Below are 22065 nucleotides of genomic sequence, written 5' to 3'. Positions count from 1 at the left end.
AGGCAAATTTGAATATCAAAAGAAATGTGATGTCATGTTTGTAAACAGTGAACGTCGCTTTAACTTCTTACAGTTGCTGACATATTTACATATGACCTGAGAAAGCTCAAATGTGATTAGTCACCTTGAACTATCCACACGTAGGACTTCACAAGGTGGGTCGTATTGATGCACTGCTGAATTCTTTTTGTGGTCGGTTTTGAACCCTGGATCCTTCTCTTCAAACGAAACTATCATAAGCGCACACCAGGTATGCATCTTACATTCAGTTGACAGGCTATCTTTAAGGCAGCTGTCGCGGGATGGCACATTTACAGAGAAACATTTTGAGTTGTTTGGAGTCGGGCAAAACAGCAGAAACGGTAGCTTACTCGGGAGTAAACTCAGTCATGCAGGCATAATTAAAAGGTGAAAGTTGCAATGGTTAGGAGAATCGTACACAAAACTTTTGTAAGACGGCAATTTCAGGTTTATTTTGCATGCAAATGAAGTTAACTGGGGTTAGGTATTCGTTCCGACCCATTTAATTTGTTTTATTATTCTCTGTATTTGTTCCGACCCATTTAATTTGTTTTATTATTCACTGTGTAAGAATTTTAGCCATTTGATTATTAAAGATAGAGTTTGAATTTTTTTCAGTGAATGACTCCGCCATGATTTGTATGGAATCGAAATACAGGACTTCTTACTAGTATTAAAGAAACGTTACTGGAGTAGTTAGTAACCTGAAAAATGGCACTGCGTTTTAGAATATTTGCATAAACATGTGAAGGTGGAGTGCGTGAGCCTTTAATAATATTCATAACTTGTGTACAGATATTTGAAATGGTGTTATGACGTTAACTGAAAAATTGAAATCAAAAACGCTAACCCCCTAAATATTTCTATTTTCGATTTCAATTGTCATTTGACTTAATTTGTTGATTTCATTTTCCATTGTGCATTCTCGGCTGGTCAGTTCAGGTGATTGGGCTGAGTCACACGTGAAAGGAGTTTCCCAAAGGTTGGCTAATCCTATTTTTTTGTTCTTCTATAAAAGGATTTCGGTGTCTGCAAGGTTTGATATCAAAGTAATTTGACTTTTGGGCTACTGTCACGTGCAGATTAATGTCATCTGACAGGACGTTTTGTTGGTGCGCGTTTCCTGTGTCTGAACGACTTTCAGGACTTTTAGTGCCCTTATCTTCGACAGCCAGTTTGTAATGTATAAAACGTTTGATAAGTGACGATTCAGACTTTTCATGATTAAAGAATCAGACTTATTACTGCCATTTTTCCACTGAATTTGCGCTTAAAGCGTGACGCGGACGTGTGTTACATTGATGACGCACGAGATTCAAGGGGTGTGTATTCAGGAAGTCGGAGTAGTTTCGAAAAGAGATAAATACTCAGAACAACTGGAACATCATAGAGGGCTAATTTATTGAACCGAGATATAACTCTTAGAATTGTGGCCGTATCACGTACATTTCCCTCAACTGAAAGGTAAGAGTGTATTTACTTTTATGTGACTTCCACGTTTCAACACACCTCCGTGGATCATCCGTTCGAAAGAGAATTCCACGCTATTGACATTGCCTTAACTTGCATTTAATTCAGTAGTAATGGATATCAGCAACCGATTAATTCATGATGCTTTACCTACATTTCGAAAGCTTGTGAGGAATATTTTCCAGTCTCAATTCCAAGTACAAATTTTCAATTTTGCTATCATTCTCGTCTTCTGCCATGGTTTATGCATGATCGTATTATACTTTTGTGCTTAAGAAATTAAAGTCTGAAAAAATGCGCTTATATATTGCGCTTCAGTGACAGGACATGAATAATGATAATTCAAAACCATCATTTATCGCGAGGAGGCGAGGTGCGAAGGAAATTAAAGGAGTCGCGTGAGAGTTAACTCGCGCGCCGCGCTCTCTGCTGTCACAAGCAATCATCCTTTTATTTCTCGTCCATATATTGCGCAAGGTCATCTTTGTCTTTCAATTGGCTTCTTCATAAAGATTGATTTATTTTTTCTCGCAAATGCATAACTTTTTCCGGTCAAGGCGAGCAATTAAGAACAAGATGCCAATAAACTCTACCCAGAAAGAGAGGGTGGAGAGTGTTAACTTGGCTGGGGCCGGCAAGAAGAACAAAAATTCTGTGTTTTCAGTTGCGTGGCCTCAGCATGCAGACAAACGATATTCAGATGACGGAAAAAGAGGCCGAAGGGTTGACGCATAGAGCGAGGACAGAAGTCTCGATCTCCGATGGAATGCGGCCCATAAGTTTTCGGTATTATCTATTTTCAGGACAGCTACTGCTAGATTTTTGCGGGGGGAAAAAACGTGACGGTTTTGTGTTTCCTTGCACGATTTATGATTTTGCATTAACCCAATGACTCCTTGGAATGAGACTTCACGAATTTACTCTGTCTAACGCCAGACGATTTTACTAGTAAACTGGCGGCGTCTTTGTAGCTGCGAATAGGGTAACCAGTCAAAACCAGTCCCCTCCATTAGCACTTGCGCGCAATCCCTCGTTAGGCTACTTGGTGGCTGACCAATCAGAAGCGTTGCGGTCATCAGGCCCAATCTAATTGGTCATAATTTGACGGGACTCGTATTCGAAACTTAGGACCTGTTTACAAGGAGAGAGGGTTACCCTAGTGCCAGGGTTACCCTAGCAGGAGGGTTACCCTAGCACTCACACATTTCTTCTTCTTTTCAGCAATGTGTTTACAAGGCAGATAGGGTTACCCTGGTGCTAGGGTAACCCTACCCTACCTGCCTTGTAAACGCTCTGCTAGGGATAACTCGGCTACCCTTTTGGTTTCTGGTTTTTCAGACGTGATGCCTAATCAGTTTCAAAAGGATTGCTTAAACGCGCACAACAATTATCGGGCTCAACATGGTGCTCCTCCCCTGAAATGGTCATCAAAACTTGCTTCAGATGCCGAGAAATGGGCCAAGGAACTTGTCAAGCTAAATCGCCTTCAACACCACACCGGAGACGATGGAGAAAATCTGGCTTTCGCTTCAGGTATTTGCTTTACTAAATAAATAATATTACTCCTAGAAGGATAACCCCCCCCCCCCCCCTTCCTCCTCCTAGATCAGGTAATCCTACTCTCTAAATGTAAGGAATATCTGATGTGGCATGTTGGTTGTGGTAATATGACTTTTGGGGGTCTTCACGGTATCCTCACAGCGATGAGAATTTTCCTTCGCTAAATAGTAATTTGACATCAAGTGAATTCTTGTCTTCCCTGCTCCAGGTTATGAAATGTCGGGACAGAGAGCCGTTGATATGTGGTACGAAGAGATCAAGGACTATAGTTTCAGGAATCCAGGTTTCTCCTCAGGCACAGGGCATTTCACTCAAGTGGTCTGGATAGATTCCGTGGAAATGGGAGTGGCCAAAGCCACAAATGCAAAAGGGACACAGTTTGTTGTCGCGCGTTACAATCCACCCGGCAATGTATTGGGAAGCTTTCCAGAAAATGTTAAACCGAAGGGGTCCAAAATGTCCGACCGATCGAAGCAGCCTCAAGGCCAACCGAGATCGAGCGGAAGGACTGTGACTGTTACAACTCCTCTCACTGGAGGAGCCAACGAAAAACCACGTATGTTTACTTAAAATCAAATCTAGATAACACCCGAAGGCGCCCTACTTTTTATTATCAATTGCGTTTTAACCCTTGTATTTTGACCTTGCAACCGGCGTCTTTGTGCAGCACACACGGCAAAAAAGTAGACATAAAGCATTGTGCGATAAAGAAGAAAAGAAAAAGTCTGTGAGATTGGTGTTGCTTGACTGTTTCTTTTACTTCCATTCCGGGGTAGCTGGGTTGCACTGCTTTTGGAAAGGGACAAAAGTTTGTCGTGATCAAGTCATCCTATTTCAACTGAGGAGAGCTCAAATAACTTTTCTTTCACAACAGACCCATGCATTTCAGTAATTACCGCCAATATGGAGGACAAAACAATGGTTGTTCTGTCTCCTGCAGAGAGAAACAAATTTTTCAAATGCAAAACAATCGTATTGTTTTGTCTTCCAGACTGGGAATCAACTGAAAGGGGTCTATTTCCTAATAACTTTGAACGTAAGAATATGTGAAGAGCAGATAAGCCGAGTAGTTTGGCTGCAAACACTGACGAACTATGTTTTAATTTTAATCAGAAAGTACCAGAGAATTCAATAACGAGCTTCTTAAAACGCACAACGCAATTCGCTCTCGGCACAGCACCTCTCCTCTGAAGTGGAGCTCCAAACTGGCAGCGGAGGCTCAAACATGGGCAGAAGACTTGGCCAGCAGGAATTGCATCCAGCCCAGTAGCTCGAACGATTACGGAGAAAACATTGCATATATGTCAGGTAAACTGACTTCTAAGTAGAAACGTAAATGTCTTGGTGAACTGCTAGACGTGATGTTGCACGCTACGCTCTAGACTGTAGAACCACATAGGGACGACGCTCTTTTCCCGAGCCGGGAACACAAATACTTGATGAGAAGCACAGCTGAAAAATTCCCGATTTTGTTTGCTGTGTATTCCTTCCCCTTGATCAACGCCGATCGAGAACCGTCCTTTTACACTCACTCGTCCTGAGAGCGAATATAGACGTAAACGTACAGCCACCCAAGTTTGCGTTTTCAATGTTGTCCAACAAGGATTTTATGCTCATTTCATAGTACGTAATTTCGTTGTTTCATGCACGTATCAGCTCAGAGACCCCTAGGTATTCGTAGGTTTCAAACGATTCAAAGCAGCCAATGAGCTGTCTTCAGGGGCAACTTTAAGATGAAATGGATAATCGATACAACAAACTGTCATCACAATTAGTTCTTGGTTCTGTCCCTTTCCAACAGGTGCTCAACTTACTGGTAAAAAAGTGACGGATATGTGGTATGAGGAACACGACAAGTACAGTTACAATAACCCGGGCTTTACCAAGGCTACCGGACATTTCACGCAGATTGTATGGCAGAACTCCAAGGAAATGGGTGCCGGGAAAGCTGTTAGTTCCACCGGGGCACAGTTTGTTGTTGCCCGATATCAGCCTCCTGGCAATGTAAGAGGACAGTTCCCAGAAAACGTGAAACCCGCAACGAATGGTGAAGGTACGTTCACAGTGTACAAGAAGTTGTAAATAAATACGAGGGAAATGATTTTGTCGTGCTTTTACCTGCTTAGAAGAAGAGTCTTCTGCGGTTCTTTCCAGGAGACTTATACTGGGAAGAGAAATGTCAACCTTCTCTTAGTTTCATCTGCAAGGAAGGCTATTATGGAAATGGGATCTACTATTTAGTCCCACTGTCGCGCCTGATTCCTCCTTACTCGACCAAATGCCATTAAAAATGCTCTCGACGGGCTTTGTTTTGATACCTTCAATAAAACGATATCAATAAATTTGTTTTGACGAAAAGTCTGTTTTAAAGCCAGTTTTATTAAAATCTGACTGTTCGTTATTACAGGTTCAAAGAGCTGCTGTGTTATATTGTGAACGGAAAAGGACCATCACTCTCATTGAAAACTACAGGACGGACATTGGAAACTAAAAGAATTTTTATAACTTGAAATAAAATCAAGATGTCACTGGAAATTTTCATATGTAGAAGACTGAAAGCAAGGATGTTCTCCAGGACTTGTTTGAGAAGAATATCCAATATAACTGTGTGATGAAAGAACAAAAAAAATGAAATGTTAAAATGAACAAAGAACTTTACTTGCAATGAGTATCAAGTCTTCTATCGACTTCTAGTGCTGCGGCACCGAGACGACATTAATCAATTTAACTTAAATCATCAAACATTGGTTTTGTGGGGAGGGAAAAATCGGAGTATTACCCGGAGAAAAACCTCTCGATGCAGAACAGAGAACCAACAAACTCATCCCACATCCAGGTGATGTGGTGACGTAATTTGGAGGACTGGGGAGAAAAATTTTAACGCCGTATCCCACAACCACGCGCGGCCTTACGTGTTGTTTCCAAATTCCATAAGGCCGCGCGCGGTTGTGGGATACGGCGTTAACAATTTTTTTCCCCCAGTCGAATTACGTCACCAGATCACCTGGATATGACGCCGAGTCTGGGAATATTGTTGGGAGGCGAGTGATCTCAACACTGCGCAATCGCAAGAGCATACGCTACATTTTCAATCCACGGGCGGTTAAACTTGAAGGGGAAAATTTTGACGGAGATGTAACATTCAATAGGCTGGTTTCGAATTGTGCAGCAGCATGAGAGCTGAGTCGAGGTTCAGGGGAATAATTTGCATTTTAATTTGTTTAGTTCGAAACAAAGGAGGAAAATGCAAATTATTCCCCTGAACCTCAAATCTGTTCTTTTGTTGCTGCACAATTCGAAACTAGCCTATTGAAACGACGTTTGTTTCTATTACAAGGGTCTCCCAGGGGTTTTAAGGAAACAGGAACATGGCTAATTTGAACTGAGGAACAGGGGATCAAACAAGGGAACGTATCGTAGGGAATATTGGAACATAAACCATTTAGGGATATAAAAGCTGAAAAAAAGTTTAGAAGTAATTTTGGGAACAAGGGAACACTAGCAAGCAAGCGTAAAAGGATTGTCTTTTAAAACCAATAAATACATAGGTAAGGATAAAATCAGGTAGCGCATTCCGCAACTTAGATGATACGTAAGAAAAAAGAGAACTAAGACCATAACTGGTTGTTCCAGGTTTATTGAGGAACAGAATGTAATTTCCGCGAAGATCATGCATAAGAAGGGGACGAGAGAGAAAATGTATTTTTCATATAAGCAGAAAACCCCTTTTTAAAAAAGAAAAAGCAAAAAAAAAAACCCACATACCTTTATCAAGTAATACAGGGAAATTTTGAATGCGCTTATTGCATAGAGATGTCGAGCTTGACTTTCGTAGTAAGAGGACAGATAATCTGCAAATATAAATATCGTTATTCTCTTATTTTCATTATTATACCGTTTCTTTGACACGAGAATTACAGCGGCGAAATGAAAGCACAACTTTGTCACGAATTTTCTATGATAAAAACTTGTTCAGAAATCCAAAATCTACGTTTACAGCACACACCAGGCCTAATCCTGAGTATCTGGCTAGCAATCATTTCCTCTGGCCGCGCTTCAGCCATTCGATGAGGGCCAGTCTCGTGCTTCTTAAGTTGCCTCGCTCATGCCCAAAAAGAATTCTGGGTAATTCTGCCATTCCATGACAATGGAAGACTCCCGATTCTCATTTCATAGTTTTTTTCATAAGTGTCGGGCCACCCAAACCTACCAGCAAAATAACAAATCGATTGAAGGTTTTAGCTTTCAAAACTTGCCCAGATTGTGTTAGTAGGTCCTGGAATTCGTCCACAGAAAGCCAGAGAGACAACTTCACTCGTGAACCGCCATGGATACAACAGAACATTTTAGGCGTCCCAGTCTGCAGGAAACCATCTCTCGCCTCTGTCTGAGACAAGACCAGACACGCACGGTTCTTACGTTACGTGTATGCCTATAAAATCAATTGAAATGTCAATTGCTGGTACAAAAAAAAACCAGCATGTTAATTTTTTTTGGTATCGAAGAGCCAGAACATTTGCGCATGCGCTGACGGAATGTTTGAACAAGAGAGAAAAACGCAGTACCTCCAGACACCGGCGCTGGAGCGTCGTACCAAACGAGTCATCCCGGGATTTCGGCCCGTGCGATCGCTTTTGGACGCAGTTGGCCCTTCGCTGCTTTCTGCTACCGACCTTGCCTCCCGGTACGGCATTGAGGGAGAGATATGTCGGCCCCTAAACCATATGTGACAAATCCCACGCCTACTCACAGCTCCAAAACGCCCTTGTCAATAAAGTGTAAGAATTAGATGGCTTATATATTCAAGAGAAAGTCATTTTATCTGTCATATGGTAAGCACTGGAGTCGCAGATTAAAAAGTGTGCGCATGCGCCTTCCTAAAGGTAACATACATACAGTCATAAAGTTTTTCCGAATAACTACAGGAGCTAATATCTTCGAGACATTACATTTACAGCTAAAATACATAGCATATACAGATACCTACTAAAATACATAATATTTAAAGATATATTCATTAAAAAGAAAAGCCGCTGTACAAAATGCGGCCCTGGATTCTCTTTTAAAACCAGTAAATTCATAGGTAAGGATAAAATCAGGTAGCGCATTCCGCAACTTAGCTGATACGTAAGAAAAAAGAGAACTAAGACCATAACTGGTTGTTCCAGGTTTATTGAGGAACAGAATGTATTGGCAAATAAAAAATATAAATATATGTTACTCTGGTGTTTGAGATATAAATTATGTACAATAAAAACGTTTTCCGACGTTTCGGTTGTACTCAACAACCTTCATCAGGGAAAGTGAAAGATAAAATTTACACGAAAGCTAAGAAATAAACTAAAACGCTAATTAAAATTCTAAAGTTAGTGTCATAGTAAAGGCGAGCATCAAAAGGCCGTCGCACGGCTACAAAAAGAAAAATCAGCACTTGCGGACCACGTTATAAAAACGAATCATGACATCGCGTGGAATGAGGCCACTATTCTTAAAATTAACAATAACTGGCGACAAAGGAAAATTCTTGAGGCTTGGGAAATAAACTGTGCTAAAGACCCCCTCAACCGAGACGATGGAGCACTACTCCCCAAGGACTGAGTATTTGCATTTGACTATTGCAGAAAAGAAAAAATGACACTAACTTTAGAATTTTAGTTAGCGTTTTAGTTTATATCTTAGCTTTCGTGTAAATTTTATCTTTCACTTTCCCTGATGAAGGTTGTTGAATACAACCGAAACGTCGGAAAACGTTTTTATTGTACATAATTTATATTTCAAACACCAGAGTAACATATATTTATATTTTTTATTTGCCAATACATTCTGTTCCTCAATAAACCTGGAACAACCAGTTATGGTCTTAGTTCTCTTTTTTCTTACGTATCAGCTAAGTTGCGGAATGCGCTACCTGATTTTATCCTTACCTATGAATTTACTGGTTTTAAAAGAGAATCCAGGGCCGCATTTTGTACAGCGACTTTTCTTTTTAATGAATATTTCTTTAAATATTATGTATTTAGTAGGTATCTGTATATGCTATGTATTTTAGCTGTAAATGTAATGTCTCGAAGATATTAGCTCCTGTAGTTATTCGGAAAAAAGCTTATGACTGTATGTATGTTACCTTTAGGAGGGCGCATGCGTACACTTTGTAATCTACGACTCAAGTGCTTACCATATGACAGAAAAAATGACTTTTCTCTTGAATATATAAGCCATCTAATTCTTACGCTTTATTGACAAGGGCGGTTTGGAGCTGTGAGTAGGCGTGGGATTTGTCACATATGGTTTAGGGGCCGACATATCTCTCCCTCAATGCCGTACCGGGAGGCAAGGTCGGTAGCAGAAAGCAGCGAAGGGCCAACTGCGTCCAAAAGCGATCGCACGGGCCGAAATCCCGGGATGACTCGTTTGGTACGACGCTCCAGCGCCGGTGTCTGGAGGTACTGCGTTTTTCTCTCTTGTTCAAACATTCCGTCAGCGCATGCGCAAATGTTCTGGCTCTTCGATACCTAGTCTACCAAAAAAAATTAACATGCTGGTTTATTTTTTTTGTACCAGCAATTGACATTTCAATTGATTTTATAGGCATACACGTAACGTAAGAACCGTGCGTGTCTGGTCTTGTCTCAGACAGAGGCGAGAGATGGTTTCCTGCAGACTGGGACGCCTAAAATGCTCTGTTGTAAACATCGCGGTTCACGAGTGAAGTTGTCTCTCTGGCCTTTCTGTGGACGAATTCCAGGACCTACTAACATAATCTGGGCAAGTTTTGAAAGCTAAAACCTTTAATCGATCCGTTATTTTGCTGGTAGGACTGGGTGGCCCGACACTTATGAAAAAAACTATGAAATGAGAATCGGGAGTCTTCCATTGTCATGGAATGGCAGAATTACCCAGAATTCTTTTTGGGCATGAGCGAGGCAACTTAAGAAGCACGAGACTGGCCCTCATCGAATGGCTAAAGCGTGGCCAAAGGAAATGGTTTCTAGCCAGATACTCAGGAATGGGCCTGGTGTGTGCTGTAAACGTAGATTTTGGATTTCTGAACAAGTTTTTATCATAGAAAATTCGTGACAAAGTTGTGCTTTCATTTCGCCGCTGTAATTCTCGTGTCAAAGAAACGGTATAATAATGTAAATAAGAGAATAACGATATTTATATTTGCAGATTACCTGTCCTCTTACTACGAAAGTCAAGCTCGACATCTCTATGCAATAAGCGCATTCAAAATATCCTCGTATTACTTGATAAAAGTATGTGGTTTTTTTTTTTTTTTTTGTTTTTTCTTTTTGAAAAGAGGGTTTTTCTGCGTATTACAGAATGTAATTTCCGCGAAGATCATGCATAAGAAGTGGACGGGATAGAAAACGTATTTTTCATGTAAGCGGAAAAACCCTCTTCAAAAATAAAAAAAGCAAAGAAAACGAAAAAAAAACCACACACGTTTATCAAGTAATACACCCCCCCCCCCCCCCCAACCCCTTTCCTGGGAGACCTTAAATTACATGGGTGAAAGGGTAAGAAATATATTGGGAGAAAATATCTACTGTATGAGAATTTAATAATATAAATTTTTTCAAGACCTTTGAGGCAAGACTGTGCGAATACCCTACAAATGGTTTTTTTTTCCTTTTTTTTTCGCCATCTGTACTGTCCTCTTTCTGTGTCTGACGAGTGGACACCACTTGGCCGGGCTAATTATCCCCTAGCTCAGCGGTTCACTGTGCACAATAGCCTAGATACTTCATGTATTTCTTTTTATAGTGTATTTAGTGTATAATACTCATACACTATAGATAGAGGACTTATCCAGAGTACAATGTATGTATCCTTACATCAAGTATTCATCAGAAATTCTCTTTTTCATGCGATTTCACGTGCTTCGCCTGTTCCATCATGGCACACTACAATTTCAAGCAAATTACGGTAGTTCCCTCGGCAAAGGTAAGGATAAAATTGCAAATTGAAATAACGTGAACTGCAAATTACTGATTAGCATTACTTGCGCGGCAGGACTTTGTCGACATCATTCTTTCGAGAACGCAAAGGAAAACCCCAACAGTAATACATCGGTAAGTTCATCTGTTTTTGAGAAAAAAACAGCTGATTTTGTTTAGTGACTTCGTTCTTTGCAATGGCTACGTTTAAAAAAGACTAGAGATATAGCTACTAGTGTTAATAGTGCTGTATTTTCCTAAAAAAAGAGACGAGAGGTGGACGTAAACTGTTCTTTTGAAGTACAATGCAAGTGTGTCTGAAATTAGTACGTGCATGTACGTAAGAGATGTCTGGTGCATTTAGCATTGGATTATAAAACTCTTGAGTCATGGGAATAATGAGATATCTATAATATACTATGGTGCTGCATGTTGGTCTTGGAATCTGAAATAAAATTGTTCCAGAGAAATTTCAAAAAGGCTTTTTTTTTTTCATTAGACACTACAAAATAAGCCGGATTCGGGGATTTTACATGAGAAAGGTCAAGTTTACCCAGCAGAATTACCATGACAAACTGACGACCATCATTACTGACTTTCCAAGGCTTGAGGTAATAAGAGTTTTGAAACCAAAGATAGAGATGAGAAAATTTGTCAAGAGTTGTTAGTATTGATTGATTCCTTTGGATTCTCTTTGGGCAAGGTGACTCAGAAAGGCTGCTTGAAAAACCAGTAACAACCTTTGTTTGTTTATTTGTTGATTTTTTCAGGACATTCATCCATTTTATTCTGATCTGATGAATGTTCTCTACGATAAAGATCACTATAAACTGGCCTTAGGGCAAATAAATACAGCGCGACACTTGATTGACAAGTAAGGTTGCTTTCTAATTTTGAAATAATTTACTTAATGAAATTCCCGGGGAATTTTTCTCATTGTTTGTCTGAATGAATTTTAAGGGGACTTAACTGTTTTTTTGAAAGTGTTGCAAAGGATTATGTGAGGCTCTTGAAGTATGGCGACTCACTCTACAGGTGCAAACAATTGAAAAGAGCTGCTCTTGGAAGGTAAGCAACAGAAATGATTTTTATTTTCCATGAAATCAGTAATACAGTAGTTTTATTATTCTTTCAAATGATCTAATTTCTGAGTTGTTGGCCATGTGATCATTACCAACAGTGATAACGATATTTGTTTGTGTTTCCACCATCATTAATATTACTTAGAAGACTTCTTGTTTTTTTTTTTTTTTTTTCCCATTAATTATTTAAGGTGCTCTTTACTCACTTTGATCTGCTAACTTTCCTTTCCTTGATGCTATCTTATGTAGGGATGCACTTTTGTAGGGATGACAATATTTTCCCTGGACTGTTTGCTGTTCCACTTGAAATATGGAACAAAATTAATCCTTTAATTTTGGGATACAGAGTTTTGGATCTGTCTCTAAAAGTAGGCTTGTACTGTGATTTTTAAGTCTTAAATTAGTGGAAATTACATATATTTTCAACAGAATGTGCACAGTGATGAAGAGGCAAAACCAAAGTTTGCAATACTTGGAACAAGGTAAGTGTAGGATGGTTTGATTTCCATGGATTTCCATGAAAACACTATGTGTATACATGTACTGTATGTTGGAACAACACTACTTATCAAAGTTTGTGGTTGAGTTAGCTTTTGTTAAGGATTTTAGTTCTGTAGTTCTGAAACTGTCAATGGAAAATAGTGGTGCACAAGTGGTTCTGCCGGAGATGGACTCACAACCTCCCGCGTGGCAGTTGGGTGCTTAACCCAACTGTGCCACCGGTGTGCAGTAATGATCCTGTCTTGCATGTTGCTAGTGTATAGAGCATAGATGTACATACAATATGACAACCAAAATGACAACCAAAAACTAGTGATCTTTTGACTTCTTCATTGCACAGTTCGGCAGCATTTAGCTAGGCTTCCATGCATTGATCCCAATACAAGAACACTCTTGATTTGCGGGTAGGTTTTTATTCTTACATTAATTTTGTGCTATACATACATACATACGTTTATTGTAACTCCCAATTTGGGCTTTTTGGTTACAATGTGCTATGTGTACAAAATAGAAGTACTGTACGTGTAGCATGGTCCATCTAAAAAAAAAAAAAACAATTAACAGATTTAATCATGAATGCTTAATAAAGTTACACTTTGGTGTATTCTTCAGTACAGTTGACCTTACCAATGGAATAAACTAGATGGTGATTTTTGGTGAGGGAGGGAAATTTACGAACTTGGAGAAAAGGTCTCAGAGCAGGGTTGACAACCATTGCAAACTCAATCCACTTATGGCAGCTACCAGGATGTCAGGATATGAATCTTGTCCAGATCAGGGGAGAGGGGTATTGTTCTCAACAATGTGTCCACCCTTCTCGCTATAATTATTTCATTAACATAGGGTGTTCCTACATGTACTTGGTATTGACCCTGTCCAACAGGACTTTATGTCAGTGAACTGACTCAGAGAACCTGTGATTTTTTTGGCCTTGTCTTTGACACTACCAATTTTTTTATATGGATAACAGAAATTATACTGCTTTAGGTGCCCATGTCAGAAATCTTCCACGAGTAAAACATGAATGTACATGTACTTTGAGAAAAATGTTTGTGAAAGCCTTGTCTTAATGCAACAACAATTGCTTCAATGTCATCTTTTGTCTTTTTTCTCCAAGAGTAGTTTTCACCTATTATTATGATTGTCGTTTTCTTATTCAGTTTTCCAAATGTTGGCAAATCAAGTTTCATGAATAAGGTGATTATTTGATGATTATTGACAGAAGTGATTTTAACATTATGTCATTTATGTGTTTTAAATAATGCAGCTGATAAATAAGCATTAATGTATGATCTGTATTTTAAATCAGGTGACCAGAGCTGATGTTGAAGTCCAGCCTTATGCCTTTACCACAAAATCACTCTTTGTTGGCCACATGGACTACAAATACCTCAGATGGCAGGTACATGTAATAGTTACTGGATAAAAATGAGATTTTTACATGCTTGAGGAAGGGCAGATTTAGTTTCCAAATGATATGCTGGAATAACTTTAATATTAATACAGTAATTACTTTTACTACTAAATTTAATTATTACAGAATGATACATGTGCTGTACCTATATTAATGTGATTATTAATTTTACATACAAGAAACAAAGGGTTGTAGGCAGGGGTTTCAATAGAAGCCGGTTACCGGTGGTATACCGCCATCTGCTTTGCCTCACACCGCCGGCTAGTTTGCCTTGATTTTCACTGAAAATGCTATCATAAACTTGTCAAACTGCCGCCTTCAATGGGCTATCATGGACGGCTATTTCAGAAGTTATTGAAACCCCTGTGTAGGCTAATTTTAATTAATTTGTTCATCAGGTAATAAAACATGGTTGATGCTATTCGGGTCAGTCTCTGTGAAACCTATAGAATTTGGTGGTAATTATAAAGTCTTGCTGCTAGGTTAATGCAAAGCTCACTTCCAACAACTTGTCCCAGAAAACTGTGAATAATTAGTCAAAAATTCCTGACCTTGGATCCTTATGTTCCAGAATCACTTGGGTTGTGATGACAAAGTAATTACCACAGTGTTTGTAATTCACTGAACTTACTAAAACTAGCTACACATAAAGTATTTGCACAAAGTCTTCTTGCAGCTATTAATATCAATGTCCATTGTTTTTAGGTTGTTGATACTCCAGGAATTCTTGACCATTCATTGGAAGAACGAAACACAATAGAGATGCAGGTGTGAGTTTTGTGGATTTTAATGCTCATATAAATCCGAATGAAGTCAAAGTCAAATCATTTTAAAAATCGAACTGAATGAGCTGTGATTCATTTCACATATCATTATGTTCATTGTCGAGAGGGTCATGTCTTTGGCGAAACTCTATCCATCCAACAGAAACTGGGAATGGGTGTTGATTGACTGCTCCTTTTATAGTGTCGTAATATGTGGGTTACACCATGACATGTAGCTTTTCTTCAATCCCTTAAAAGGGGACATGGTTTTTGAGTGGATGTAGAGATTGTTAAACAAAAGACTCCTGAACCACCCTCCCCATTGATGAGTAAAATTGTCTGGCATTAGAGTGAGAAAAATCTATTAAGCCTCTCTCCTAGGAGTCAACTGACTGAGGTTAACACATTCACACCTCAAATGCCTTGGGATGCTCCTTCCCCCTCCCCAACTCATTGACAAGTAAAATTGTCTGGCACTAGATGGAGTGAAATCTATTAGGTCTCTTTCCTACTGTAGGGATCAATGGGTTAAAAACAAAAAGAAAATGATAATATTGTAGGTGTACATACTCTGATACTACACACACATTTTGCCAATTCAGCAGGCCACATTCCACAGTATGGTCAGAGTACAGCCTTTTTTAATTTAAAAGTTTCTTCTTGTTGCTTGATTCAAAAATCTTCGTAGAGATACAGTATTTGTTATGATTAAAAATGTATTAAGCTAAGTGTAAAGCTTGTTCTGTTTCTTACTGCCTGCTCCTTGTTTTTCCAGTTCAATTTTTTTCCTCATAAAATTGTGGTTCATAACTGACAGTACAGTTAGTAAGATATATTAATTTATTCACCTCCTCAGGCCATCACTGCACTTGCGCATCTTAGAGCAGCCATTTTGTTTATCGTGGACATTTCAGAGCAGTGTGCACACACCCTTGAGGAGCAAATTGAACTTTTCAATGGAATTAAACCTCTCTTTGCTAACAAACCCCTGCTTGTTGTTCTGAACAAAGTTGATATTATCAGACCAGAAGACTTACCTGACGAAAAGAAAGAGTTGCTGAAAGCTTTTGATCAAGATGGTATGTTGCACTTTTCACGTATTGTCAGTGAAGTCAGGGACGTCAACAACCACCAGAAAAACTGATATTTCAAATAATAATAATTATTATTAGTTTTAGTATTGAACTAAACAACAGGCAACAACTGCCTGTCTGATGACAACAACAACAACAATGGCACACAGTGTGTAGATACAGAAGTATGGTGGTTGCCACTCAATGAGATTGGCTTGCATGTGTGACCTGAGCCCCTGAGCTTATGTAATCATTTTGTAGGTAGAAAAAAAAGGAACCAGCTGTTTTTGCTGGTTTTCACGTAGTTGAACAAAGTGATGCCTCTTTATCTTTCACTGAAGTATTCGGAAGGTATCACTCACTTTGATTTTTTAAGTCAATATAAATAGTTTGATCGCTCTTGCCCTTTACGTGCAGGTGTGACAGTTCTTTCAATGAGCGCAGTCAGTGAGGAGGGTGTGATGGCTGTGAAAACTGAAGCATGTGATCAGCTGTTGGCTCACAGAGTTGAGGTGAAAATGAAAGGCAAGAAAGCAAAGGATGTTATGAACAGACTTCATGTTGCCATGCCGACCCAGAGAGATCAGAAAGAGAGACCACCATGCATTCCGCAGGTAATGTATGCCCACAGAAATGGGTTTATCAACTGGGTTGATGTGGTAAATTGACCACCGTATTAAGAAATTTGAGAGCTGACATTTCGAGTGTTAGACCAGGATTACTGGAAGTGGCAATTTGCTCTGATCAGACAAAGGCCTAATGCTCAAAATGTCAGCTTTTGAATTTCTTTGAGTTGATAAAACCATTTCTTAGTTTCACTTTGCCACTGACGCAGTACCACAGTTTCTTTAGAAATTAAAACCAATAATCTATGCAACAGTCGTTATGGCTCATCATTGGTTTCTGTTCTTCAACAATGAATTATATGCACACCAAACTTGGGCTGGTAGTAAAAGCATAGCTTTACAAACCTAAACAACAACAAAGTCTTTTTTAGGACAAACAATAATTAACAATCCATTCCTTGAATACAAAATAAAATTAATAAATAAATTCCAAGGAATTTCTGCGCTTGGTTAAATATCCTCCTGTTCTTGTCTTGTGGTCTTTAACGGGTTCTTGCCTACATCTTATTGGTTTGATTATTTTTATCTTCATTTTTACCCAAGTCACATTTATTGTGATATTGTTCAAGAAGAAATTTAGCACCACCTAATGACTCGCTTCCTATATTTTTACAGCTCTTACTAAAATGCCGAGTAGTCAACCTCTCTACTACTTCAAGAAGCTCAGCGTGTCACATTTCAAAACAGCTACATATATTTTGTTTAATTCCCACACTATCAGGCAGTACTTGATAAGAAGCAAGCAATGGCGATTGAAGGAGCTCAAACAAAGAGAAAACTGGCAAAGGATCTTGAGTCCGAGCTTGGAGAAGATTATTTCATGGATATGCGGCAACATTGGGACTTAAAGATTGAGGAAGAGAAACATGATGTTCTACCAGAGATATACCTCGGAAAAAATGTGGCTGACTACATTGATCCAGATATAATGAAGGTACACACACTTCGAAATTGTTTATTGCCAGATGAACGTAAAGATCCTACCCGGTAATTATATATTTGCATGTTATTGAAGACAGTTTTTTCTTACAATAATTATTCCACTGCAGAAATTGGAAGAGTTGGAGAAGGAAGAGGAGTTACGTGAGCAGGCTGGCCTTTATGATTCTGATTTGGTAGGCTATGACACGTGTAGATTGTATTACTTGTAAATTCATTTCATGTATGTACATGCATGCAAATACTTATAATGCTATTTTCTCTCCACATCTGTTTTCCTTGCTATCAAAGCATGGAGTCTTTAAAACGAAGAATAATATCGTCCTTAGTGAACTATTACTATAAAATTAATTTTGTGAGATCATTGAGTGTGCTCTTACTTTTCAGGAAGAACTCCACTCCGAAGAAGAAGATATCAGAAACAAAGCAGAACTGTGAGTTGGCCTTTCAGCGTTTGGAAGAGAGAAATTCATATCACTCACTACAGCGATCATTTTTCCCTCTTTAATAATCGCAGATTGCTGCAAAATTATGCATTGGTTGAGATCAGCAGATTTTCAGCGGCACAATTTTTTTTTGTTTTCCCATTTCAGACCGCATGACTTTACTCTAAGGAATAGGGCTTAATTGAAAGTTTTCCGTTTGCAAGTGGGGTGGAAAGAAAGAATTCCACTTTCACATAATCTGAGATGGTCAATTAGCATCTGTTCCTTAAATGGTTGATTTCCAAAAAAAACGTTCTGACTTTTGTTTCTGTATTTATTTATTGTCAGAATCCGTCAGAAGAAAAAGCTGATGAAGAAAGTTCATGCCGAAAGTAGAGCAAGTAATAACAGTGCCAAGGTTCCTCGTTCCACATTTCTGAAGGTACGTCAGCTCTATCTGTCACGCTTTCTTCCCAAGAAAGACAACGCGTAAATCACATTGTCTTATTTCCCTTCTCTTTTATGCTATTTACTTGTTAACTAATCAGCTTCACCACCACCGACCAGGGGCCTGTTTCTCGAAAGTCCCGAGAACTTTTCGGGCCCGAAAAGCCAGTCGTCAAACTGCAATCTGCTTATTTTGAAAAGCTGATCCTTTTAACATGTTTTTAATGTAAGAAAAACTAAGAGGATTGCGAAGTTTGATGCCTTGGAACCTCGGCGTTGCGAAGACATAAAGGGAATCGTGGCACCCGAAATAGGCCCGAAAACTTTCGGGACTTTTGAGAAACAGGCCACAGGAATGATGCTAAGGGTTATGTTGATGATCTCCATTTTATATCTTTAGGTTCAAGCTGCTCGCAGCAGGAAAAGGAAAGCTGACTTTGGTGAAGAAATGGAAGGCATTGAAGAAGTGCGTAGTATTTCGATAAAGTCTTGAAGTTTATCTAACCTTGGGTAACAATGTCTAAATTTGGATTTAAATTATTTTCAGGGAGATGGAGATTTAACTAGGGCCCGTTCCCAGACCCCAGTGAGCCGCAAAAGAAAACGAGCCGCAAGCAGTGTCGCGCGCAGCTTGTCACGGCCACCACGTGACCAGTCAGGGATAACCCCCCCAGAGGTAAGGAAACTTGAAAATCGTGGTGGGAAGAAAGTATCACAGGCAGGTCGACTTGTTCAGTACACAGTAAAAGAAGCCATCACAGTGAAGGTGGATGTGGTAATTACTCGATTCAGTGTAGAGGGGTAATTTTTCTTTGACTATCGGGAAAATCAAGGCAACCTTTCCCCTTCCCATGTCAAAGATAGTCATCAATTATTTTGTGGGGGAGGAGGATGGATTTCATTTCCTTTTTCTGGGATGTGCAAATACAACTGAGTGACCATAACAGGAAAATATAACTCTGAATCCAAAGTTAGGGAATTATAATGAATGCAGGAAGAAGGCAACGATAAGGGTGCCTACTTCGCTGATCTTTAGTTTAATTTTTCCTTCTTGTGTTTTGTTTAGAAAAAGAAGAAAGCTAAGAAGCTGTCAAAGGTCGCTCAAAGGGGAATGAACCGTATGGGACGAGCAGGTAAGAATCGTCGTCAGTCACTTTCGCTTGATTTGCTACTTCTTTAATACCACTGCGCGAAAATTTAAGCAATTGCATTAGGTATGAGGGTATCCCTTGTTCGAAAACTAATTCAGTGGGGATGCAATCAAGAGTCCTTCGACAGTAAAGGCCCAGGTCTGCTCAATAACAATTTTGCGGTGACTAATTTACTGGGAAGTAAAATAGTAAATGTGTTAAACCCAGGAATCATATTATAACTAAGTGAAGTACGATCGTCCGGGTGATTGTGTAGTTCTGAGGACTGTTTTGGGTGACATTGACCGAGCGGAAGTCTCGACTGTGAAGATGACTTCCGCTCAGTTTGTCGAAACGTCAGTCATCGTCACCCAAAACAGTCTTTCTCAGGAATACTATAAACAAGGACGTTCGTACTTACAGGACGTTCTATGCGCAAGGACTTCGATCACCGCTACGAGGATGTTATCCAAAATTATTAAAAACTGAACTACGGATATCAGATTTCCGCCGCACGTGCAGCATGATTATTCTTCCTCTTTTAACCAATGATACTGTTGTTTCGTGGTGTTCTCGTTGACGACCGCGTCGTAGATCGTTAAGTCCCTACTTCATATCCAGCGCGCCCTCGTAGAATAATTGTTAAATATCACTTCACATTCGCGTTATTATTTCGCGATGATTCCTTTTGAAATGTCTGTCCAGATTCTACGAATACTTGGTTTGAAGGGTGTGAATGTTTACCCTGGGTGCCACTGATTTTTTTCCAAGGTCCGAGACAATGCTACGTGTCGAGACGAAAAAAAAAAACCTTTGGTGGATCCCGGATCCCGGAGCCTCAGTGCTTGTGCTTGCGCTGTGGCCTGTGTTCGCTTGCGTCGTTTGAAAACGAAACGCAGCGTAAGCAAAAGGAAATTTGAAGGGGGTAGTTTCTAAAGAAACTGTGGTGCTGCGTCGGTGGGGAAGTAGTATACAAAAATTTGGTTTTATCAACGGAGTTGATAATGTATATTGCCACCGTACAGAGATTATAAACACTGACGTTTCGAGCGTTAGCCCTTCGATTCGCTCTGACGAAGGGCTAACGCTCGAAACGTCAGCTTTTAGAATCTCTGTACGGTGGCCAATTTACATTATCAACTCCGTTGATAAAACCAAATTTTTGTATACAAAAGGAAATTTGTTGCGTCTGACCAATTAAAGCACTCGTTCCAGATTTCCCTGCGTCTGAGCATTTGAACAAAATGGCGGTTGCCGTGGTTGATTTTGAAGCTTATGTCGACGTTCGTTTTCACTTAGCATAAGCTGCGCATGCTTGCGCCTGTGCTTGCGTCGCTAGTGAAAACCAAGCTTTATTGACGAAGCATGGTAAGGAGATTTCGAAGTGTTCCGTACTGCACTTTAGGCAATGATCTCGTTGTTTTTGAAATCCTGTTTTACATCGTAGATCACGTTCGACACTTCGGAAAACAAATGCTCCTCAAATGAATCAAACTTCGCGCAACCTAAAATCAATACAATACCGCTTATAGCTGTTACCAGTCACACGCGCCCGTCAACGACTTTTTTTTTCATTTTTCGAAACATAATTTTCGTGGACGTCAATCAAATGTATTCGACTGTCGTCAAGTGAACAGGATTATTTAGTTTCGAGAAAGGAAAAAGTCCTCGAGGGGCGCGTGTGACTGATAACCGCTGTAAATTGCTCCAAATTATGGAAGGAGCGCTCACGTGATGTAATCACAAATTCTAGTAACGTTCAGGTGTGCTTGGCGGGCCAAAACTGGTTTGACGAGAAATCTGACCTGACCGCCTCCGGGCTCCTGCTGTCAGAGGTATCTTTTTTTTTCAGTCGTTGGTGATGATTGCCTCCAACTCGCGTAGCACACTCTCGGACCTTTGAAAAAAAAAATTCTGGCACCTGCGGGACGTGAAAAGACTTGGTTTTTTGTCCATTAAAACCAATTTTTTTGTGGCGATCTCGGAACCGTCGTCGTCCCTGCTTATTAAGCTCGCTATTGGCCGAAGCGGAAAATACCATAATACTCTTTTGTTTGTCCACCCAAATTTTGAATAATCGTTTTCCTGTTTCTCTTGGGACTTACAATGGTCCCAAGAGAAAACAAAAACAATGCTTATTCAATATTTGGGTGGACAACCAAAGAGTATTATGGTATTTTCCGCTTCGGCCAATAGACCATTTTACAGTTGTAGCTAAGTTACCTAGGCTAAGAATGGAAGCGAGGCTGCCAGTGAACCTGTTTTGATACAAACCTTCATGCTTTTGTAATGTTAATATGGACTAATTAGCATTACAACAACACAATTTACATGATAAAAGCAGTGGGGGCTGTATCAATGCAAGGTCACCGGCAGCCTCGTAGCCATTCATAGGCTAGGTCGCTGAGCAAACAACTGTAAAATGGCCAATTAACACTAACTTTTGGTTGACAGGAGAGGCAGACAGGAAGATCGGAACAAAGATGCCCAAGCACATATTTGCAGGAAAACGAAAGATGAACAAGGTGTCGAGAAGATAACGACGGTTGACATAAAAATAAAATCCCCGATTCAGGAGAAATCACATTTGTGAAAATTTGTTTGTGTATGGTATTTTATCTAAGCCTAATCTCTCCCATTGGCTTGCTTGCCGTGTTCAGCAATAAATCCTCG

General features: G+C 39.7%; 2 protein-coding genes across 4 annotated transcripts; both read left to right on the top strand.

Moving 5' to 3' along the window:
* The first annotated feature begins 86 nt into the window (after positions 1 to 86).
* LOC138012823 (uncharacterized) lies at positions 87 to 5716 on the top strand. 3 transcript variants are annotated; one of them, XM_068859730.1, is made up of 6 exons: positions 87 to 250; positions 2830 to 3024; positions 3260 to 3607; positions 4165 to 4359; positions 4853 to 5104; positions 5459 to 5716. In XM_068859730.1, the coding sequence occupies exons 2-6, from the start codon at positions 2835 to 2837 to the stop codon at positions 5485 to 5487; spliced, it is 1014 nt and encodes a 337-aa protein (XP_068715831.1). In that variant the 5' UTR covers positions 87 to 250; positions 2830 to 2834; the 3' UTR covers positions 5488 to 5716. The 3 variants fall into 3 exon arrangements, with proteins under 3 accessions (XP_068715831.1, XP_068715832.1, XP_068715830.1); XM_068859731.1 differs by having other exon boundaries at positions 131 to 155; XM_068859729.1 differs by lacking the exon at positions 87 to 250 and adding an exon at positions 1208 to 1485.
* A 5185-nt stretch (positions 5717 to 10901) lies between these two features.
* On the top strand, positions 10902 to 22062 carry LOC138012814 (GTP-binding protein 4-like). Its single transcript, XM_068859708.1, has 20 exons — positions 10902 to 10998; positions 11068 to 11126; positions 11491 to 11602; positions 11762 to 11865; positions 11976 to 12059; positions 12503 to 12555; positions 12915 to 12978; positions 13735 to 13771; positions 13884 to 13976; positions 14694 to 14756; positions 15609 to 15831; positions 16243 to 16439; positions 17173 to 17385; positions 17501 to 17566; positions 17778 to 17824; positions 18164 to 18257; positions 18663 to 18728; positions 18810 to 18938; positions 19329 to 19395; positions 21847 to 22062. Exons 1-20 carry the CDS (start codon positions 10951 to 10953, stop codon positions 21930 to 21932), a joined length of 1905 nt encoding a protein of 634 aa, XP_068715809.1. The 5' UTR covers positions 10902 to 10950; the 3' UTR covers positions 21933 to 22062.
* Positions 22063 to 22065: the final 3 nt, after the last annotated feature.

Source organism: Montipora foliosa, chromosome 8 (genome assembly GCF_036669935.1).
Source record: "Montipora foliosa isolate CH-2021 chromosome 8, ASM3666993v2, whole genome shotgun sequence".
NCBI lineage: Eukaryota > Metazoa > Cnidaria > Anthozoa > Scleractinia > Acroporidae > Montipora > Montipora foliosa.
Note: the sequence above shows the minus strand (reverse complement) of the source record. Positions and strands in the feature narration are given on the sequence as shown.